Source organism: Calonectris borealis, chromosome Z (genome assembly GCF_964195595.1).
Source record: "Calonectris borealis chromosome Z, bCalBor7.hap1.2, whole genome shotgun sequence".
In the NCBI taxonomy this organism is placed as follows: Eukaryota; Metazoa; Chordata; class Aves; order Procellariiformes; family Procellariidae; genus Calonectris; species Calonectris borealis.
The window spans coordinates 84815996-84839370 of record NC_134352.1 but is presented as its reverse complement, the minus strand read 5'-3'; the positions used below and the strand labels follow the sequence as shown (position 1 = coordinate 84839370).

Sequence of the window (23375 nt, the reverse complement as noted above, 5' to 3'; positions counted from 1 at the left end):
ATTTTGAGTGGGATTTATTAAGAGAAGCGTAAGTGGTGGCATTGCACAACATGTTCCACACAGTATAAAGGTCCAACAGAGCCTTTCTCTGCATCTGATTTTATCAAGAAAGGAAAAAAAACCAGCAAGAACATAAAAGCCTGTGTGAGCCTTATCAACAGCCTGGGGACGATTCATCCCTGCAGCAATCTCTCTATGCTCTCTCTTCCTCAACCCTACTTTCACCTCCCTCATAGCACAAGAACCCTTTCTTATCATAATTAACAATTTTAACGTATGGATTGTTTCAAGCCAATTACATCAGTCCATTACAGGCGGTTTCACAAAGTTGCATGTATAACTCCAGTAATTTGCACTTGGAAACAAAGCTAGACAAAGGAAAAAGGTTATTGGAGGTTTTCAGAATAATTAAGAGCTTTGGTTTTTAGTGACACTTTTGAAATACAACCTGAAGTCTAACAGAGTTGTCGGGAAAGTCTTTACTGAGTATTTGTGTAGGCTAATGGGGCATATGTGAGCAGCGGGAGTAACAGCCTCTCTCTCTGCATCCAGGGTTTTTGGCTGTTACCTCTGACCCGAGTTAGGAATGATGTTTTCAGCCCCCATTGCTCAAAAAGTATTTCTGAGAACACTTTTTGTCTTGACTATGGGCTCCAGCAGGCAATTATCTAATCCTCATTTTTATGAGTATTTTCCACAAGTAGATATAGGGGCTATTGTGTTCATTTATCTATTTACTAGTTGAAAAGGGGAAACGAAGGCCCCCACTCGTCTGGAGCCCACTGCGGGTGCTGTGCCCCCAGCACAGTGACCTAGAGAGCATCTCCACGAAGGTCCAGGAGCTCTACGCAGCTCTGACCTGGAAGGAGGACCTCTGAGGACAAGTGTCGGTTCCCACTGATGGAGCAGTCACAGCAAGGCGATTTGAACTTTGGCCTCATTGCGAGCAGCATCCACCCGTGTGCCAATTAACACCCCCAGTGATTGCAATGACGTGGACATCTGGCTGCTGAGAACAACATGCGCTGAGTCCAACTGCTGCTGTCTGGAGAGCTTTTCCTCTGGTTCAGACCTCATTTCTTTTCAAGAGTCTTCCACCCTGGCACCCTACGGGCTTTGCCACGCTTGCCAGACCCATCCTCCTTCTCCTGGATCCACCTGCGGCACAGTAAATCATGCTCCTCTCTTGGAAATCTCCCCTTTCCTTACTAACAGTGCACAGACTGATCCTTCTACTGCAGACCTCTGCCTTCCTAGCCCGGCTAAAGGTCTGCTGTCCCTCTCGCATCTCATGGTTGTCTGCCAGCTCACAGCTACATGGTGAATACAGAACTTTTCATCTCTGCCAGCCCACGCTCCTACCCCGACATCTCCCTTTGCCAGCACTGGGAACGACACTGGCATCTCTAACCTAGACTTGGACTTTTCCCCAGAACCTTTTCTCAGGGTAACACCTTCAGGGAGCAGCTACGCAACCCCAATTCTGGCTCCAACGTTTGTATTTCAACCATTTGCAGTGGCTTCCCTTGACTATACCAAGAACAACCCTGCTCCACTCACACCGACCCTGAAGGCCGCTGTTGAAGACCATTTTCTAGTCTGTTTCTGTGGAGAACAACGTCACCCTCTGCTTTGTGTTCCTCCCCGGGCTCTTCCCACCCCGGCACGTGGAACAGGACCTCGTGGTCTCCACTGCCGGCTCATCATTTCACTTCAGAGTCAAGAAGTCCTTTCTCATTTCTGACTTTTCATTTTCAAACAAGTTTCTGTATGTTTTGCCTGAAAATTTTCACCTGTGACTTGAACGATAAGGGGCTGATATGAAAAACTGCACAGCTCTAACTCGCACGAGTTCCTTCACCTCAGCGGGTAAGGTGAAACGTGAGGGGAAGGAGGGCATCCATCAAAGGCTTCTGATTTTTTTTTTTTTTTACCTTTTTTTGGGCTCACACCGTTTCACCAGCGTGGGTGAATTTAAACCCCGGCCGAGCAGGCTGGCTCTCCTCGCAGATCCCCTGTGAGCCCCAGAGCTCTCCGAGGGGCCGGAGCACAGGGTAACGGCTGCCGGCGGTCGCCCGCCCTCCCCCGCCTCGCTCCCGCCCACCCCCGGCCCCGCCCAGGAACCGGCTCCATCGCCCAATGGCGCGGCGGCGAGCGCGGGGCGGGGCCGCACCGCCTCCTCCCCCTCCTCGCCCCCCCTCTCCCTCCGCCGCCGCCGCTGCCGCCGCCGCCCGCGGCCGCCGCCGAGGGGAGCGCCATGGGACAAAAGGCGCGCTGAGGAGCGCGGCCCCAGCGCCCAGGCCGCGCCCGCCACGCTCGGTGCCCGCCGCGGCATGGCGGCCCCGCGCCGCTAGGCCCGGCCCGGCTCGGCCCGGCCCGGCCCGCAGCGCCTCCCCCACCATGCCGAGCGGCAGCGCCGCCGCGGCCTCCCCCGCCGCCGAGCCCGCCGAGCCGCCGCGCCTCCCCCCTCCCCACCCGCCGCTGCTGCTGCTCCAGCAGCGCCTCGCCGGCCTCGGCCTCCGCGACCGCGGCCAGACCGCCGCCGGCGGCGGAGGGGCGGGGGCGGCCCGGCGGCAAGCCCGGCGGCGGCGGGCGGGCTTGGCGCCGCCGCCCGACCCCCCCGGAGAGCCGGGGCCTGGCGGGGCGGAGGAGGAGGAGGAGACGGCGGCGGCGGCGGGGGACGAGGGAGACCTGGAGCTGGAGGAGGAGGAGCTGCTGGCGGGGGAGGACGAGGAGGAGGAGGAGGAGGACCCGGCCGCGCTGCTGCTGCTCTCCTCGTCCTCCTCGCCCTCCCAGCCGCTCCCGCTGCTGCCGGCGCTGGGCTCCGTCCTGCTCTCGCCCTCCTTCGATGCGCAGGAGGCGGCGGCGGGGCCGCTCTGCGGGGCGGACGATCCTCAGGGCATGATGGCGGCGATGCTGTCCCACGCCTACGGCGGCGGCCTGGGCGGCGGTGGCGGGGGGGCGGCGGGCCTCAACGGCGAGCAGGCGGCGCTGCTCCGCCGAAAGAGCGTCAACACCACCGAGTGCGTGCCCGTGCCCAGCTCCGAGCATGTGGCCGAGATCGTGGGTCGCCAGGGTGAGTGGGGGACCGGGGCGGGGGGACACCCCCAGTCCCCGGACGGGGGGCGGGCGGAGGTGCGCCGCGGCCTGGCCTGGGCCCGCTGCCCTTCCCCTGGGGTTCGTGGCAGGCCTCTCCCCGCGCACCCCCGGGGCGTGCCCGTTCGATGCCGGCTGGAGGAGACCCTCGCCTCGGCAGTAGCTTCGTGCCCCATGGGGCCTGCCTCTCCTCTCCCAAACGCCGGCGTCCCCACGGGGGACAGAGTGCCGGCTCGGGCCGTGGCACCAGGCTGACCCTGCTTGAGAGGCGAGAGCCAGCACTGGGTTAGCTCAGGCCTTCGGTTAGTGTTAAATTGGGCTGTAAAACACCGTATGTAGTCTGGCCGCGTACAGGTAGGTGTTGGCACAGGCTTTGGTCTTCAGTGGCACTCGGCCTGTGGTCTTCAGTAAGAAGCTGCGTTTCACCGTAGGAACTTCAGACCGTGTTTTACAAAGACTTTTGGGTGAAGGACTTTAACTTGCTTGCCTTGCAGAGGAGGGTGTGGGCTGATGCTGTTCCTACAGCTTTCCACCATACTCGCCGAGACAAAGTGGGACCTCGGGAGGCAGCGAGATGGAGAAAGGAGCCACGTGCAGCCCTCTTCTGTGTGAAAGCCCTTGTCTTTCTGCTCGCGTTGTGGCTTCCTGTTGATCGCTATTGCTACACTCCATGGGTGTCTATTACGCCGTTAGGATAAGGTCATATCGGTGATGTCACGTTCGTTGGTGGCCTTTCATGTGGTCTCGTGGGAGCGGTGCTTGAAGGAGTTAGAAAGATGACGTTTTGCGCCAGCTCGCTGCCGGTGAACCTAATTTCAAAAGCTCTTTTTATATATCAAGAGAAGCGCTGAGCAGTGTCAAGTGTAGGTGTGGAAATGCAGACAATGAAGTTGCTGCTCTCTTCCTCTTCCCTTTCTGTGTTATTCTTTATTGGTTTGGGGGTGGTGTGTCTCGTTTGCTGATCTCTGATTTTGTCTGGTCTCTCTACATCAATGTGGCTTTTGTTTCTTTTTTTTTTTTTTGAGTGTGGAAGAAATGGTAAAATCTGTCTAAACCAATGTGGTAATAAAGAAATGCCCACTGAGCACCGATGCTTAGGCAGACTTGTTTTCTCTTGCTACATTTATTTTAGGCTTTTAGCAGTCAAGGGTAGGTTTTTTGCTGGGTGTGTCAAAGGAGAACTAAAGGCTGTGCTGCAGAAATTGGCAGGTAGCTTCCTCTGATGCAGACAAGTCTGTTCTGTTCAAGCAGAAAATATCTTTTCCAAGAAATAGTGTTTGAATGTCTTAAGACTTTGCTCATGTGTCATTGGAGATGGCAGGTGGTGGGGGAGATAGAGAACAGAATGGAAAACAGTTATTGCTACAGTCCTCTAAAAGAGAAATACAAACTATTGGGCTTTGAGGACTGATTCGGCTGCTTTGTTTATTCTCCACCAGATCAGGATTGTTCTCTGTAGTATATTTTTCAGTACTTTGAGTCGCTTAAAAGCAAGATAATGGAGTTTGCATAAAAACAGGATCATTGTTCCTAAAGAGTTCATTTGCTGCTTTTGCTTTTATTTCTTATCTGATGTCACACTGTTTGGCTTGTGATAAAATATTTAGCCTCTGTGGGGAGGGATTGTATCATAAAAAGAATTAGGGCTACAAAAGAGGAAGGAGTGGAGGGAGAGCTAAAAAAATTGTTACCAAATACACTTGCATGAAAGCTTTGCGTAAGGAGGTCCTTCAAAATTCTCATTCAAGGGGGACTTATGCTTATAGAACAACCGACTTATGTAAGTTGTATGAGTTCCACTAAATATTTGTCAAATTTCTTAGAAATACTAGTCCTTGCATCTCCTTTTATGGCCCAGAGCTGTGCCAGCTCATTGCATGGGCTAGAGGCTCTTGCTCTCTCATCCACCTGCTTTGCACGTGTCTGCTCCAGCCCAGCAAAGTGTTGTCAGCTGTAGTGCAGTTGGTCTGCCTTGAGCAAGGCTGGCCGGAGCTGCATCCTTTGCCGATCGTTCTGCTCTCTCTAAAAATGAAGATGCTGCATATTCTGTTCCTAGCACACATCGTAACCAGCTGATTGCATTATCTTGAACGAATTCAGCTTAAGTTTTATGCCAGACTCCTCTGTGCTGTAATACTTCAATATCTAATTATGTAAGGGCGATGCGGTTGGAATGTTACTTCTGATGGATTTTCACGAAGATTAAGTTTGTATTTTTTCTGTTGCTGTCTTCGTGAGGTATAAAAAGAACTTGAAATGTCTGCAGCCTGAAAACATCAGCTCTGAAATACCAGGAATGCTGAATTTGATCTAGGCTTTGCTGGAGGCCTTACTGCTGTGTCTGAAAGCATGTTTGTTGTAAGTCCTAACCCCCTAACTGAAAGAGTAATGATAACCGGAATTCCACGGTATTCTTTATCCAAATTTAATTTTTTGCGCAGAGGAAGAGAATTTCCAGACACTGTTTATCAGACCGAAGGAGCCCCTGATTCCTAAGAGAGCTGTAAACAAGCAAAAACCTTACCGCACTTGCATTTAACATTTTTTCAATTATGTGCAAGTTTCAGAAATAAATATAGCACTTCAGGCAGTGCAGCGGTGCTCCCACAGCCCTGCTCTAGGTCGCTGTATTGCAGGTACCCACGTGGGTAGCTGTGCTTGCCGAATCTGTGCTGGTAGCTGTGCACAGATGTGGGATGTCGCAGCTACAGAAGGTGTGGAGTGCCTGAAATGTACTTGTGGTTGATGGTTTTCTTGTGAAGCTATGGTGGAGGCTGCTGGGTTACTGTGACGGTAGTTTAATGTGTTGCTGCTGGAAGCACTTACATCACTGGAAAAGGCTTAAGTAAGATTTTCTTTTAATGAATAGTAGGTGTTCCTTCTTTAAAAAAAAAAAAGTCCTGTAGTGTTTCTGAAACCTGGCCTTTTTTGTGCTTTTTTGTTGGTTGTTTTTTTTTTTTAAACGTTCTCCACCGTTTTTTATTCCCCTTGCCCCCCAAAAATGAAGCTGACAGACACTGGTTGGGGTAGTGTAATATAATTCTTTGTAGTCTTTGAAGTGGAAGAATCTCAAAGGTGAACAACAAAGGAAAAGATATTTGTATCCTTTTATTCTTGTTAGGGCATGTGACTGGGAGCCAGGAAAACTAGATTCCATTCATGGCATTGTACAGGCTTCCTGTATGAATTTGAACTAGCTGTTGAATCCAGCCTTCGGTAAGTTGGCCAGTCATCATGCTGATCGGAAAAGTGACTTCCTTTGCTGTCAGCAGCTAGAATTCCTGCGTGCACAAAGTTGCATTGGTTTAAAAAAAAATAAAGTTGGAGAAGGTGCTCTTGAGAAGTGGTAGCAAGAAAGCTGCATTGCCAAGGAGGTGACCTTGTTTGCCTGAGAAAAGCTGGCATAGGGCGTATACCCAGAATTATATAAGCATGTATCCAGACTTAAAAAAAACTTCTGGAGATCTAACTTGGAAGCTTTTGCTTTAAATCATGTGAAGGACTTGTGAAAGTCTGCTCTGGATCACTTGAAAACTGTTTCCCGTATATAAAGTTGGTGATGGTGATTTTCTGTGGCAATCCTGCCATGGCCTGGTGGGCCTTCAGAAGGATTTGACAAGTTTAACTGGAGTCTTCAGTGGCCCCCTGCCACTGTCTTTACACTAAAAAAAGACATCTTTAAACACTAAAAGCTCTTTTGAATAATGCAAAAAGGGGGGTGGTGTCTGAAGACATGAACAGAAAACTGGAAGGATGCTGGAAGGGACAAAAGTCTGTCCTGTAGAGAGATGCTGCATCTCTGAGTGTATTAACCGTCTTCAGATAATGATTGCTGGAATAAATTTGCTAATGCATTCCAGTGTTGTGACTATCCAAGTAACGTGATTTTTCCGAGTGTTTATATCCTCGATAAAGCTGACAATAGTGGTTTTTTTTCTCCCTAAGACATCACTCGAGTTGGAGCTACTTAACTCTAAAGCCTGGTGCGTCTCTTTCTTCAGTAAGAATAGTTCAGATGATAGCTGCAGAACTTGAAACGGGCAGGGCAGTCTCCAAACCCCAGATGAGTAAGAGGAGGAGGAATGATATCATCCCATTTCACTGATTAAATCGATAATGACAAATCTGCTTTGCATGAGACGGCCTTGCAACTAAAATAACATTTTTGTGCATATTTAATGATCTTGGATTGCTTTTTGCTCTTTGCTTTTGAATGTGGGCTCTTGAGCAAAATATTACTTTGCTTAAAATAGTTCTGTAACTTGAAACAAAAAATTAATTCTGATAAGTTGGTAGCTGATAACTATCTAGCACAGCTGAACAGGCAAATAAAAACAAGAGTGATCACTCTTGGAGAGAGGAAACAGTGCTAAAACAATCCTGGAGCAAAAACTTGTGTTAGCTGAGGACAGTACATAGATGTCCGATGGTAGGATAATGATAGTCCCTTCAGAAAGGACTGGTTTTATGTCTTGATGTGTTGTGATAATAATGTTACTGAATTACTGACAATACTTATGTAGCCTTGACTGGTTATTAATTGTTGACCTGTAAGAAATAGTCAGCATGAGCGTAGCTAACTGGTCTGAATTGCATATTGTTTTTTTTAAAACTGGATGCTTAAGATTTCCACTCTCAAGAGTAAGTTTAATTCGCATGACTGAAGTCATCACATATCTCTGTGTCAGTGGATTGCCACAGACAACAAAGACCAGAGGTTCTGCTAATTTATTTTAAGTGAAAGCTGACAAGGCAGTTAAACTTCAGATAATTTTTTTGTCTTCTATAATAAGCAGGTTATTAAATGCTATATTAAATGCTTGTTCTAAAGCAGGAAAGAAAACTTGAGCTATGTGTTGAAATCCAATATAAAGGCTATTTTTCTGAGAAGCTGAAGTCTCGTAATTTGTAGAGCCTGGAACTCCAGGAACTGAAACACGTGAGCATACCATGGCCTGGCACAGTCTGAAATCACTGCTGAAGTTTCAGTGGCCTGTTGCTGTGGTACCGTGTGACAAACATCATTTCAGTTCTGCTATTTGTCTTTTGTGCTATGCAAAGATCCAGCTCGAGTCGCAAAGTGTGTCAGAAGGGTGCAGGTTCTCCAGCTGGGATTGTAAATCCTCAGTCATAAATGCTGCTCTTGTCTGGCGTGTTGGGTGGGAAGCACACCAAACACAGTGCACACTCGAGAGATTTTTCTCTTTGTGTAGTCTGTCAGAAATCCTGTAGATTTTAACATATGAATACCAGAAGTGAATACCTGCATAAGTAAGATTTTTGGAAGAAGCTGAAATTAAAATAATGTGTGACATAAAATGCTGATTTCTAATCCTTTGGTCCCTTTGTTTTTCTTGTAAAATTGCTGTGTTCTAAGAGAATATGTTTTTTTTTTTAAGTTTATAACATAGACATACAAAAGAAATGGTGATTAATGCGCTTCCGAACTGCGCTGGATTAACCTGTCTGTGGCATGAGAAAATGGTGATGAATTTTAAGCTGTTACTAAAGTCAGCAGATGTTGTGCGTTTCCCTGTCTTAGCCCCCAGTACCCTCTCTTGGAGTACACTGTGGTCTGAATTTCTGGAAGAGAAACTTTGTTCTAAACAAAGTGTTGCATATCTCAAAGATCTTAAATTTGTTTTTGATGCAGTACCTCCACCACACAGGGCTAATTCCCCATTGCAGGCAAAAAATTCAACAGGGATAGGGTTGCAAACTTGCTGTAACAAAAAAAAAAAAGCTGCTGAGCATTAGAACATTTTTATTTAATCAAAAGAAAAGGCCAGAAAGCTGTAAATGAGGCATCTGTTTCCAATTTCAGTTGCTCTTTAAGAATGTCTTCCTTTTTTTCTCTTTCAGGTATTCCTTTAAGTTCATGAGATCTTGCCAGTGTCTGAGATCTCAGTTTCCTTCACTGGTGTGACTCAGTAATTCTGCGGTCCGCACCAGGTTCTGGGCTGCTCCTTTAAACAAAGACACAGTATCTCTTACTTTTCACCTTCTAGTTCATTTTACATTTGACAATATACTGTGGCATTTTGTGTATAAAAACACAGGTCTAGCAGCATTTTTGAATCAGGGATTTGGTGTAGGTGAAGATTTGCATGATTTTTTGCAATCTTCCTTTTATTGGTTATCTTAGCATGCTGCATGGCATGTTCAATGGTGGTCCCTTTTAATATCCTCCTCGTGCAGGTCAGGTTTCCCAATGCTGTTGCTCACACCGATCTGTTTCATTCACTAGATCAATGTTCTTAATGAAAACAGCTTTTCCTCTAGCTATTTTAGTTGTTGGACGTACTCCCTCTCTTATAACTATTGCTTTTCTACTACTGTATCTTTCTAATTTTGCTCAGCAGCTGTTACCTTAGTTCTGGTGCTGCAGTAGTGCAAGTAATTAATAATACAAGTTGCTGCCCTCTGGCTCTTTTGCTGCATGTAACTTGTTTACTGAGTAGCCATCTGTCTTGGGAATTGGAGTATTTCCCTGCCTGTGTGATTGCTGATTTGATAGATCGTCCCAGCCTGACATATAGAAAGAAAGAGTGTGCAGGCTGACTACTTCATTCTGTACTGGACTGATGTATAAATCGATTGATAAATTGATACACGCCTAAAAAATCTTTCATAAAGTGTTCGTACACGGTTCTTGAACCAGGGTTTTTTTTTGTTTTCTAGAAGAGCGAAATGTCCCCGAGAGCTTGTGAACAGCCTTCTCTTGGGAAGCTTTCTCAGCATCACCAGAGACTTCTAACATCCATTAGCTTGGTGGCAGTAGGGCCAAACTCCTGCTCCCTGTGGTCTGGCACAGCCGAGTGGTTGACCGTGATTCCTTGGCTTTTGGTTAAGGTACTTGAGATCTCCAGGTTGTCCTCTTTCCTGGTATCTTGACAAGCCCGAGCTCGTGTGGCTCCAGCATCTGATACACTTCAAGCTTGAAGTGCTTGTCTGGAGAGTATCTTGTCTAAAAACCCTCTGCGGTTCTAGCTGAATGATGACAAGTAGGAAAGTCATGTATCGTCTTAGCATTCGTACATGTAAAGAATACAAAGTGAAATAAGTGGTCAGTTGCTCCTCAGAAATGGGTAACCGTGATGGAATTATAATGGGAGCAGTCTCGGTCGCTATATATAGCGTGAGTCATATGGAAATGTTCCACAGGCAGGCACAGGGATTTGGTAACTGCAGTGTAACTAAAAGCCTTTGATTGCAGTGGCGAGTTAATGATGGGGTCAGGAGGCAGGGAAAAATGTCTTTGGTATAAAATGCTCTAATTTTTATTTTTCTTGAAAGACCTGTATGTCGTCTTTCCTTCTCTTGGAATAACTTTATCAGAGTGGCTGTCAGTTGGGTTTTTCTTTCTCCTCTGCGCTAGTCACTAATGTACCTACTTGTAGCATTGCTTATTGTGGTGTCGTTATAGTTAGAAGTGAGAGATGGTTATTGCCAGTGTACAGCACTTCCGAGGTACAGTCATTGTCTGAAACCATTAATACAGCCACACTCCAGAGCAGAGTGCCAGAACTTTGTTCCCAAGTTTTGGGTTGTAATGGTATCGGTGTCGTGTTTTGGATCATAAATTTGAGAAGAAGCTCTGCTTGGTGGGTTCTCATTATGAAGCATGCCTGCTGTGATAAATAGAAGACTTCATCTAAAAATACAACCTGATGAAGGGCAGGAGAACATATAGCCTGTGGGAAAAGCCTTTGCCCAGGGACATTAATCTTACAACTCTACTTGTGTGTTTCATGTGGCCATCTCCAAGGAACCGCACCTGGGTACCACCAGGGAGGAATCATAGAATCATTAAGGTTGGAAAAGACCTCTAAGATCATCGTGTCCGACCGTCAACCCAACACCACCATGCCCACTACACCATGTCCCTAAGGGCCTCATCTACACGTCTTTTAAATACCTCCAGGGATGGTGACTCCACCACTTCCCTGGGCAGCCTGTTCCAATGTTTAACCACTCTTTCAGTAAAGAAACTTTTCCTAATGTCCGATCTAAACCTCCCTTGGTGCAACTTGAGGCCATTTTCTCTTGAGGAGATTGCTTTGATTTGTTAGGTGATAAACAAAACAGGGATTCTTTAAAATCCGCTTGTATCTGTGCCCCCATTTAAGCCGTTAGCCTGCTCTCCTCTTCTTCGGGGACTGCCACCTCCTGTTTCCAAACCTGCCAGCGGCCTCCCCTGGGAGCCTGAGCAAATCCCAGCTGCAAGCTGCGCCCGTCTCTTGGTGTATTCATATTTGTTAGCTCTCTGGCATGTATCATGTCTGGTTGTCACACGGGAGCCCTAATCTTACCGGCTAATTAACCCAAATAGTGATCAGACCATTATCTGTACTATAGAATGCTAATGGGGAGCTGTTAAAGCTGTTGGTGGTTGGTCTAGTCCTGTCTCAGGATGGGTGCTGTGCTCTGGGATGAGGTCTCTCTCAGCTTACCTCTGGCTGTAGAGAAGGCTGAATAACAGTAAATGAAAATTTGCTTTCAAAAAATGCTGTTTGATAATTATTATCCAAGTTTAGACTGTTTCTTAAAATTTTTTTAAAATAAAACCTAAAAGCAGTATTTTTACAGCCTTCATTCCTAAAATCAAAATGCCGGAGGGGTGGCAAATGGCTGCTTCAGTATGTAGATCTAGGTTTTTGTGCAGATCAGCATCTTTTGCAAGTGCAGAGAAATTACTTTCTTCATCTTCCTTGAATCAACTAACTGTATTCAACAGCCAGTTGAAAAAAAATTGTCAGGAGTTGAAATTTTCCAGTCCATGAATTAAAACAAGGTGTGAGGCAAATTAATTGATCTTAGGTGAAAGGCGATAGTAACCAGAGTCAGTCTGTCAACTGACCAGACAACAGGTAGTATTTCATGTGACTTTAATAACCCAGTGAAGTGCCAAAAATGTTCTGGTCTTAATTTTCTTGTGTAGCCAGCCTGCTTAAGGAGGTTTAACCATTAAACAATTAATTTTCTGTCCCAATGCTGCTTCATCTCTGCTTAATAAATGGGGCATATATCGGTTTTCTCCTGTATAATCACAAACTGGATAGATATTTTTAGCCATGTCACAACTGAGAGGAAGTACTCTGTTTAAGCAAAAGAATGCAGCTTGTACCACCAGCGGGAATGAACAGCTCTTCTGAAAAATATGTAGAGCAGTTATTCTTAATGAAGTAGATTAATTTTTCTTTGTTTGTTAATCAGGTGGGCAGTGTTATGCTCTGCAGACCCAGCAGCTCTTGGCCTTACAGTACTTCCAGTGTTTCAGTCTCTGCAAATCCTTCGTTACCTTAGCTGCAGGAGCTCACTTTCCAATTAAAAGCTTGTGGCAGCCTAGAGATGAAGAAAGGGCTGTGCCAGCTTAACAGACTCTACCTTTAAAGCTGTGTCTATACACAACAGTTGCAGCTTCCCAGAAAACAAATCCCTGTGCAAGTCCCCTCTCTCCCTGGCATGCCCGGCGATGCTGTGCCACCCCCTGCGGGTCTGCGGGGACTTCCCAGACCCTGCCCTTACTTTCTAGGCAAGGAATTAGCCATGGCTCTACTAGCAGCTCATGGTTCCAGGTTGATGTCACTAATTATTCTGTCGCCACCTCCTTACTTGGTGTCAGCGTGTTACAAAATCGGCGGTCAGGTTGCTAAAGACCGTATTCGGAGTGGAGGCTGTAATACAGTATTGCCTTTCATCAGATAACGGCAAAGCTACTGAAAAATATATTCCTGTGAACTACGGCTTTCTCTTTAGTGCTAACAAGCTGTGGAGGCCAATCTGCGAGATCTCCGCTTTGCCGGCGGTTGCTCTGGGGCCGAGTTGGAGGATGCCGGGTTTGGTCAGGGCTGCTCGTCAGCCCTGCCTCCTGCGTAAGAGATGAGCTGGTGCTAATGCAACTTCACCCTGCTTGCTGCTCTTGCAGCCTAGGCAGTACTGGTGTCTTCCCATGGGATTTATGTGTCTAGGGAGCTGCAGGAGGTTCTCAGTTTTGACCCCCTTAGCTACTAGGTACCCATCAGGAGCAGGGAGGGAGAACAAACCGGTATTGTCATTTGATTGTGGTTCACAGGGGCTGCTCACTGAATTTTTACCCACCATGATTTTCAGGCTTCTATTTAGATAAACTTTTTTTTTCAGGGTTTTTTTTCCCCAAAGCCCTGTGTAATTGGGAAGGCAAGGTTAAAGAGACATGATGGTGAGAAGGTTTGGGTTCCCGTGCGTGCCTGAATCCCAGTTTCACAGCGTTTGGCGAGAGCTGCAGGAGGAACGTGGATATGAGGTGTGTGTCCCCGCTTTGACAGGCTGCATTTTGCTAATGTTGGTACTCGGAAGCGTGAAGGACTCCCTTCCCCTGGGGCAGCTGTTTGGAAGAGACCACCCAACAAAGGGATCCTCATCTGTAAATCAGTCCTTGTCCCATTCCCAGTGTGTGGCATTGAGGTGAATTCAGCAGAAGAAAGAAACAGGGGGAAGGTTCCATTTCTCCTGGGCTACCGCCATGGCTGTGCAGAGGAGGAGTCTGTGGGATGCTTTTTTGGGTGGTTCTTGGCTCACGGCAGCAGGCAGCTGGCGTGGTGCGAGGCAGACACACGCAGGGTTCCCGCTGCGGTCGCTTGGCTCTGCCGGCTCCGTTGGGGAGTTTCCCTTGTGGAGCAAATGGCCTGAGACTGGGTTTGATGTATCTCGCCCTGTTTGTGATGTGAAAGGTGAAAGCCGGAGTGAAGGCTGAGCTGGCTGTTGCTGTGTGATGGGTGAGGACTGCGGGTGCTGTGGCTGCTACGCTTAACTCTCTCTTCGAGGGGAAAAAAAAAAAAATCTGTCTTCCTGTCACCTTTTTCTAATAAGGAAGTATTTGATCATTTAAAATTGGTAGTGTATGAGGTAAACAATTCCTTCAGAACTACCCTTAAGTTTCTTGGGGAGTATAATGTTCGTAGTGTGTTTAAAATGTTCGGTCAAATAATCCTCTTAAGGGAAAAACGGGGAGGAGGCTTGAGAAGAATGATACAAATCAGCCGGCACAGGATGAACACTGCCTGCAGGGCTCGGTATGGGCTCGGCTTCTCGTCGGGTGCCTGGGCAGGCAAGTACTACATCTTTGCCTAAACGAAAGCAAAACTAAAGCGTTTTGCTTTAACTATGTTAGTATGTACTTATGGCTGCTTAGGAATGCTTGTACTGCTGAACCAAGTATGATAACTTGAATTGAATAGACTTCCATTATCATACCAAAACTAAAATTACTTTCAAAAGTTGGATTAAATTGAATTTCCAGTCTAGAAGTCTCCTCTTCAGGGGACTTTTATCTCTGTACTTCAAAATCTTGGACACAATGATCTGATGATTTATTGCAAAAAGTGCGGGGTGGTATTTTTTCTTCCTTTGTCTTTCTGTGTCTATGCTCAGGAGATAGGGAAACTTCTTGATTCATCCCTTGGCCACATGACTTCATAGCTGGCCGACCTCGTGTCATCGTGGCCGCAGCGCCTCTGGATGCCATGAATTGTCGGAGAGGGGATGGGATCAGCCGTGCTTCATATCATCACCTCGGTAGTGACTAATGGAGGAGGGTGGGAAACCAGAGCAGCTGAGTAAAAGCAAATAGAAAGATCATCCTGCTGGAGTGGTGCAAAGGGCTACTGACCTTGTGTTTTGACGTGACTGTGGTGGGGTTTTCCAGCACTCCTTGCAGACAAAACCCAGCGGGTATTGACTGACTCATTCAGAAATGTTGGGTTTTGTGTGTGGCGACTTTCTTCAGTTCTTTCTGACTTTTCAGATAAAGTTTGAGAGTTGACCTTGACGGTCTGTGGAGTCAGCTTTCCACTGAAGCCAGCTTTCCGATGTTTAAAAGTCCTGTTCTGTCGCTGCGGGGAGTTGAGGCAGCGTTTGGCCTCTGCTTTCTAGGTATGTGACTCATAGCTTAAAAGAAAAGCTCTGCCCACCTTGCTCTGTGCTGTTCTGCATCCTGAGGAAGAAAGGCGAGGCGGCTTTTCTTCACACTGGAATGGTTTGGAAATGTGGCTCTGGCAAAGCAATCTCTGGGAGTTTGCGGCTGAAATGAGGAATGGAGCTGAAGGTGCAGACTTTGGTTTGAGTTTCTAAAACATCAGGAAAATCTTGTCTAAAATGTAAACTACAAGAATTGGTAAGGCACTTTGGAATCTAGAATTAAGTAGGCTCTGAACTGTGGTATATAATAAAGAATTATATAGCTATTTATATAAGTGTATGTCTTGTGCTAGATGCTCCTAGTATTCTTTAAATGCTGCCTCTGTAATTTTTAGGAAGTAAGGATATATATTTGGGTGGAATGGAGTATATGAAAGTAATCTGTGTAAATTGGAGAATAATTGATACACATCAGGAGACTGACTTCGATTTTAGGTGTTCCAGTAAAGAGGGCTTGATAGGTGCAAAACCCACCATTTTAGGGATCCTTGTGGGTTTAAGCCCACCATCTTTTCTGAGTAACTGTGAAGGAATGGGGAGCAGATTTACTTACAGGGAGAAATGCAAACAAAGAGATGGAAGGAGTAAAGGCAAATTGCCAAAGTGAGGTGCTGCTGTTTGTTACGAGCAGGGAAATGGCATGGCTTCAAAGGATGCGTGCTTTGCTACTTCCGTAAGACATCTCATGCCTGTGTCTTCCCTTTTTATCTAGTAGAGCCTTAGTGCCCTTCTCGGCGGGCTATAGTGGGAGATAGAGGCTGATGGGTTTGTTCTTTCCTGCAGATACTTGCACTTCATGCCGAACGTCTTGTCTGGCTCTCGGGTCTGCATCCCCTCCTTCGCACAGATCTGCCTGTGCCTCACTCCTTCCCTTGCAGAAGCCCTCCCGTGCTCCTCCGTGCGCGTTCTGGTGGAGGTAGGGCCTCCGAGAGCCCTCCCGACGAGCTGTTGAAGATAATGAACTTCCTCTCCAGCTGTGTCCTGGAAACAAAGGGCTGTTGTGTTCAGCCTTTGTCCTTGCTGTGCGCAGGGGCCCTGCAAGAAGTAGCTCTTCCTTCCCTCTATTCCAACCAGCGTCTGCATATTTGCTATTTTTTTTATTAGTAGGTAGTCCTGAATAAAGTGCATCTTTGGCTTTCTAACTGTAAAATTATCGCTAGTGGTACCTTGGGTGCAAGGGACTGACAAAACGCTATTTCGAGACACTATTTTGTGTACCCAGACAGTTACGAGATACTTAAAGTAAATGAGGAAAATGGGAGCAAATTTCACTCTGGAAGTGAAATGATGCTTAAAACACTTGATCTGCAAATGTTGCTTATAGTTGTTTCAAGATGAGGTTCTCTATAAAATGACATCCAGTGTGACATGCTTTTGAATTTGTTTTAATATAGGCTAAATTCAGTTAAGACTGAATCCAGTAGACTGTCTTGCATGTCGTGGACCTGCTTGTGTCTCCTAATTTTGCACTGCCTGCTTTTCTGGTCCTGTGAGGGGTAAAAGGTGCCTCTGTATGCACCATGCCGAAACGCTGCAAGCATCTTAGGAAAGAGCCTGCTGCCATTGTGTCCTAGCAAACTTTATAATTCAGTCCCCAACAATCAAAGACAAATATTCCATTAACTTTTTGCTTCTCTTTCAGACTGTATTTACCCAGTTAACGAGAGAAATTCCATGTAGGCACATAATATTATATAGGGAGCTTTATTTGCATGCAACAAACTGCTTAAACTCCTACTTGACAGTTCAAGGAGCGGCTCCTTCATCCCACAGGGAAGAGTAAGGTTTAAATAACACTTAGTGATAACAGGAAGCAAATGCAGAGTTCTTAGTAAGTCAATAATTTTATCTATATCCTACACAGGTTGTGATACAGACCCTTCTCTCACTTGTAAATGTTTAATTTGCTTTTAGGCCATGCTTATCAGTGAAAGGCTGGTGTATCAGCAGAGTTACGTGCGTGTATGTGTGAGCCTTTGCTCCTTCTGTAGGATCTTAGAAAGAACTGAAGGAGACCAAATCAACAGAAAAAATATAAACCCAGCAGTATTTCTGGGATAACCATGAACGTGTCTGTCATACGGAAAAAGCCATCCACGTTTATTCACCATCTAATAGCAAATGAGGAGATGATGGGCTAAAACAGCCCAAGAAACATTGCTAAAATAGTTTGTGGCTGTGTCAGAGGTCTGTTTGGAAATAATAGGTAGAAGTTGTTACCGCTTTCTCTAGTGTGGGTTGCAGAGATAAAAGCAGCTGCTTCTGGTTTCACCCTACGGTTTCTTGAAACTCTCAAACAGCTTAAAATACGTGGCTTTCTTGTGGCTTTCTAAACTTAGATGTCTTGCTAAACTTGCATGTGTTTCCTTTAAACAGGTTGCAAAATAAAAGCACTAAGGGCCAAGACAAATACTTACATTAAGACCCCCGTTCGTGGAGAAGAACCCATCTTTGTTGTCACTGGACGAAAAGAGGATGTAGCCATGGCCAAAAGGGAAATTCTCTCAGCTGCTGAACACTTCTCCATGATCAGAGCGTCACGCAACAAGAACGGTCCTGCCCTGGGAGGCTTGCCATGTACCCCCAACCTGCCGGGTCAGACGACAGTCCAAGTCAGGGTGCCTTACCGTGTAGTTGGGCTCGTGGTTGGACCGAAAGGAGCTACAATCAAAAGAATTCAGCAGCAGACCCATACCTACATAGTCACTCCCAGCAGAGACAAGGAGCCTGTCTTCGAAGTCACGGGAATGCCCGAAAACGTCGACCGTGCGCGCGAGGAGATCGAGATGCATATAGCCATGCGTACCGGGAACTACATTGAGCTGAACGAAGAGAACGATTTCCATTACAACGGTACGGATGTGAGCTTTGAAGGAGGCACTCTTGGATCTGCGTGGCTTGCTTCTAATCCTGTCCCTCCTAGCCGCACCAGAATGATTTCTAATTATAGAAATGACAGCTCCAGCTCCTTGGGAAGTGGCTCCACAGATTCCTATTTTGGAAGCAATAGATTGGCTGACTTCAGCCCAACGAGTCCATTCAGCACAGGCAACTTCTGGTTTGGAGAAACGCTGCCTTCGGTGGGCACAGAAGACCTTGCGGTCGACTCTCCCATGTATGACTCCTTACCAACGCCTTCCCAAACCATTTGGACCCCTTTTGAACCTGTAAACCCACTCTCTGGCTTTGGTAGCGACCCTGCTAGTAATGCCAAGCCTCAGCGCCGAGGGAGCCAGCCATCTACGCCTCGCCTGTCGCCCACGTTTCCGGAAAGTCTGGATCACCCGCTGGCTAGGAGAGTGAGGAGCGACCCACCTAGCACCGGCCACCAAGCCGGCCTTCCCATATACATCCCCGCTTTCTCCAATGGTACCAACAGCTATTCCTCTTCCAACGGCGGCTCCACGTCCAGCTCGCCCCCCGAGTCGAGACGGAAGCACGACTGCGTGATCTGCTTCGAGAGCGAAGTCATTGCGGCCCTGGTCCCCTGTGGCCACAATCTCTTCTGCATGGAGTGTGCCAACAAAATCTGTGAAAAGGAAACGCCATCGTGTCCCGTTTGCCAGACAGCTGTTACTCAGGCAATCCAAATTCACTCTTAAATATATATAGATATTATTATATATGGACTTTTTAAAACTCTTAAAGGCATGGGTGTAATGGTACCCTCTAGTAAACTTCCTAATGAATTCTGACTGTTGGGCTTTCTTGGGATTAGGCTGAAGTTGTTAATAAATTTCTACTTTCTCAAAAGGCTGCTACGGTAACACTAAACCTAGGTGGTCTCTGTCCGGTTCGGTGTCAGCAGATGGCATGTTTACCAGAGATACATCTGGTGTGATGTTATGGCACAGTGAGGGGAAGTTTTCATCAATTACACAACTGAAAAAAAAAAAAAACCAACAAATTTTACAGGCTTTCTAAAGGATCTCTGTTAAGCGTTTGACTCCTGTGTGCTGGCAGCAATGAACCTCATCGCCTAAACGCAGAAGTACTCGTCTGCCGTGGAGGGTTTGTGGCATTATCAGTATATCAAACAACTCTTCCAATGCTGCCTTCTTTACACTGCCAGTTTTGAAAAACAGGTTTGGGGAAATTATTTTTGCTTTGTGCGACAACTTATGCCTAATTCTTCAGCATTGCAAATACCTTTTTTTTTAAAAGCATAGTTTGATTTATTGAAATGGATGACGTTATTGGCAGGTTCAGATAATAAATTACGGGGCGGGGGGGGAGGAAGCTGCCCGACACACCTCCATTTCGTCCGACGTGATAAGGGCAGTGTGTTCAGAGGATCAGGAACGTCTCGATTTGTGAATTCCTACCCACTGCTTTTCTTAATGTAATGTGGAAGAGTCTGGCTGGCTTCATCCCATTTCAGTAAGGGCTTTGGGATGCACATACTTCGACTAATAGTGAGGATGCTGACATTCCGTTCATTAGTCCGATCAAGCTGTTCTTAAATTACATTTTTAGAGAGTATATAGTTCAAAATGTGAAGCATTTTTATGTTCAATCCATATTTGTCTTGCACATATATAAATATATATTTTATTTTTAGTAAGGAAAAGGAAAAAGGGGGAGTTGTGTACGTGCCCTTGTATTATTCATGACAGCAGCTGTGACAGTGGCCCTGCAATCAGTTTACTTCATTTCAAAACTGTCTTTCCAATCATAAGGAAAAAAATGTCTTTTGAATGCGCTTCTTACATTTCAACCTGTGGATGTTTCTAGCTTTTTCATCCTCAGTACGTTCCCAAATCTGTGCTGGCATATATTAAAACAACAAAAACAAAAAAAAGACACAAAGTGGAGTTCTGGTGGATTTTTCTATTTTTTTTGAAGCATTATTTTCCCAAGACAAGACAAAGCTTTTTTCTCAGTATAACAAAAAAATTCTATGTGTATTGAACTAGTAAATATACAGAAAATTTTATTTTTTATTTCCACTTGAAGAGTTACATTTCGTATAAAAGTTTACAAATAACGGTTTTTATTTTATGATTTTCAGTATAAGAGTTGCCTTGACGGCATATTATGTACTGCATAACTTTAATGCTATAATTGCTTGTAGAATAGTTACATGTCAGTATTGAAACCTAATCTCTAGCTGCAGTCTTGTAGATACGAACAAATGTTCACCAAGCATGTATTTTGTATTTTATTGCATCGTACACCGCAACTAATAAGCCAAGGAATCGACAGACATTAGGTGCGTGTACCATTTCTATAAACCACAAACTAAGAATGATAAACTATCAATATAGTTTAGTATTTGCTAATTTTACTACACTTTTTGTTATGTATATGTAGGGAGGTCATAGGGATTATAAATTCAATTTGAGTAAAGTTTAAAAACCATATATTTTATGATAAAGGGCCTTTAACTTATGATGGCCAAAGCACTGATATTATATATTTGCTGTAAAGAGAATTATAAGAGTTTTATTTTTCTGATATTAAAAGTTACTTAATAAAGACTTGTTTCCATTAACTTGAATGTTTTGCTGTCTTCATGGTTGTCACTCGGAGCAGCCCACGGAGGCTGGGGCTGGCTGACGTCCCTGCTTCCCACCCACCAAGGGGGTTTCCCAGTGCTTAATACACCATGGCCCTGACTTTGGTGTGGCTGGATGACTTCACGTGCGAAGAATCTTGTTTTCCATTAATTGCTGGCTTCACAAGTTTCCTTCAACAAGCAACTTGTGGTCTTCCAGAGGGCACAGCTGCAGCTTGCTGCAATGCTCAAGAACTTGCATTTCAGAGTTCAAGATCAGCTGCATGCGCTTCTATGGGTGAGCATCAACCAGCAGCAGGAATCACAGAAGGGTTTGGGTTGGAAGGGACCTTCAAAGGCCATCTAGTCCAACCCCCCTGCCATGGGCAGGGACATTTCAACGAGACCAGGTTGCTCAGAGCCCCGTCCAACCTGACCTTGAACGTTTCCAGGGATGGGGCATCTACCACCTCTCTGGGCAACCTGTGCCAGTGCCTCACCCTCGTTGTAAAAGGTTTCTTCCTTCTACCTAGTCTGAAGCTCCCCTCTTTTAGTTTAAAACCATTCCCCCTTGTCCTGTCCCCATCTTTCTTCTAAGCCCCCTTTAAGCACTGAAAGGCTGCAATAAGGTCTCCCCGGAGCCTTCTCTTCTCCAGGCTGAACAACCCCAACTCTCTCAGCCTTCCCTCACAGCAGAGGTGTTCCATCCCTCAGATCATCTTCATGGCCTCCTCTGGACCTGCTCCAATGGAGTGCTGCAAAAGGACCTCCTGATGCCGAGCTGCATGGGTCTCCTGTTGCGTTTCCTCCCAGTCTGATGGAGGTTTGCACCCTGTGCCTGGTGCAGAGCGCTTTAATGTGCCCTAAAGTCATCATGTCCCCTCTTTGCCATGGGCCACCTTCTTTTCTCTCTTCTCCTCTTTTGACTCAGGTTTTGCTGTTGGAAGGAGCCCTCCTGCGGTCCCCTTAGCCTGGGTGTGGCACTGGCTGGTCTTGCAGTGTGCTTGGATACTGAAGCGATGTTCATAAACCCTTATTCTTGCTCCCTGTTGAAGCATCCTTCCCCATTTCTCACCAACGGGGACCTGCGAGAGGCAGCAGTTCTGCTCCGGGAAGGAGGTTTGCAGCAAAGCAGAGGACCTGGACCGCTGACGGGCTCTTCCCTGGGATGTAGGAGAGTGGCAGCAGTTAATAGGAAAAGGCATTTTAAGGCCATCTGGCTTCAAAGGTGTGTATTTATGAATCCTGCTCATAACGCTGCCGGAGGCAGCTTCCTGGTGGTGGGTCAGGCTCTGCTCCCCACGTGGGTATTGAAGGGGACCCTTGTTGGGCCTCCATGGTGGGGTAGATACGATGGGGTGCTGCTAAGGGTTTCTTTGCCAGAATCTATTTGTGATTATTCTTTGGGGCGGGGGGGAAATAACTGCTCCTCCTGGCAGTACACACAAATGCACTGACTTGAATTTCTCCTGCTTGGCCAAGGATTTTAGATGCCCGAGGGCCACTTTGCGTGGGGGGGATGTTTCACCCCTCCGTCATCAACCGTGCAAACATCCCTGGGGTATATGGGGGTGGTGGAGCCTGGGTGTCATGGTCTAACCCTGGCCAGCAGCTCAGCCCCACCCAGCCGCTCGCTCACATCCCCCGGTGGGATGGGGGAGAGAATCAGAAGGGTAAAAGTGAGAAAACTCGTGGGCTGAGATAAAGACAGTTTAACAGGTAAAGCAAAAGCCGCGCATGCAAGCAAAGCAAAACCAGGAATCCATTCACCCCTTCCCGTTGGCAGGTGGGTGTTCAGCCATCGCCAGGACAGCAGGGCTCCATCACGCGTAACGGTGACTTGGGAAGACAAACGCCATCACTCCGAACGTCCCCCCCTTCCTTCTTCTTCCCCCAGCTCTATATACTGAGCATGATGCTATATGGTATGGAATGTCCCTTGGGTCAGTTGGGGTCAGCTGTCCCAGCCGTGTCCCCTCCCAACTCCTGGTGCCCCCCCAGCCTGTTTGCGGGTGGGGTGAGGAGCAGAAAAGGCCTTGGCTGTGTGTAAGCCCTGCTCAGCAGGAGCAAAACATCCCTGTGTTATCAGCACTGTTTGCAGTACAAATCCCAAACACAGCCCCTTGCCACCTACTATGGAGAAAATTAATGCACACTGTGCATCTGCCTGCGGTCCTCAAAGCCACCACCCTGGAGTTCGTGTCCTCAAATCTAAACTTTCTATTCACTTTCTTCAGGAGGACGGAGAGGAGAATATTTCTTTTTAACCTCCTTTTTAATAGTGAGTCTTGGGAAGAGATCAAAGAGTATTTAAATTTACTTCACGTGGGTCTTGGGGCGGTTTTAGTGTTGCAGCAAGAAGCTTCAGACATAAAACCTCGGGCAGTGGGGAGATGTAACCTCGTTATTTCTACATGTACATCAACCATCTTAAATCCCAACCCCTCCAACACATTTTATTTAGCAGAGCAAGTAGCACTGCGGTTACTTGCATAAGTTGCATAAGACAGGCACGGGCTTAAAAAACCTCCAGTTCTCAATTTGTTGTAGTGAATTTATTTTTCCATGCTCAGGAGCACTTGTGATGGGTGAGTAACCCGCCTGGAATTTTAACTCTTGGTCATGGAAAGGGAAGCACTCGCCACCGGGCATCGGCATAAGCCGGTCTCGCCCCGCTGCCAGCCGGGCTGGTTAGGAGAGCTAAACAATTTTAATATTTTTTTTATTTCAAGGTGAAGTTTTAAAGAAGGATTAAGCTCCAAGTTTTCCTGAAGCTTTCCTGGCTGGGCTCTGCGCTGGCCTGGGAGCTCCTGCAGCAGCTCTC

At 46.5% G+C, this 23375-nt stretch overlaps 1 protein-coding gene across 4 annotated transcripts; it reads left to right on the top strand.

The window, feature by feature from the left end:
- Positions 1–2124: 2124 nt before the first annotated feature.
- MEX3C (mex-3 RNA binding family member C) lies at positions 2125–21964 on the top strand. Of its 4 annotated transcripts, XR_012671042.1 has the most exons (4): positions 2125–3076; positions 17431–19139; positions 20590–20849; positions 21483–21964. XR_012671042.1 is itself a non-coding variant. In XM_075137903.1 (3 exons), the coding sequence occupies exons 1-3, from the start codon at positions 2140–2142 to the stop codon at positions 18976–18978; spliced, it is 2151 nt and encodes a 716-aa protein (XP_074994004.1). In that variant the 5' UTR covers positions 2125–2139; the 3' UTR covers positions 18979–21964. The 4 variants fall into 4 exon arrangements, 2 of the variants coding, with proteins under 2 accessions (XP_074994004.1, XP_074994003.1); XR_012671041.1 differs by having other exon boundaries at positions 17431–20849; XM_075137903.1 differs by having other exon boundaries at positions 17431–18635; positions 18970–21964.
- Positions 21965–23375: the final 1411 nt, after the last annotated feature.

Excerpts from the sequence above, each read along its gene's own strand:
- MEX3C (XM_075137902.1), top strand. The coding sequence starts at position 2,140 with ATGGCGCGGCGGCGAGCGCGGGGCGGGGCCGCACCGCCTCCTCCCCCT. Across the intron at positions 3,077-17,430 it reads CGAGATCGTGGGTCGCCAGG|GTTGCAAAATAAAAGCACTA; the intron begins GTGAGTGGGGGA and ends TCCTTTAAACAG.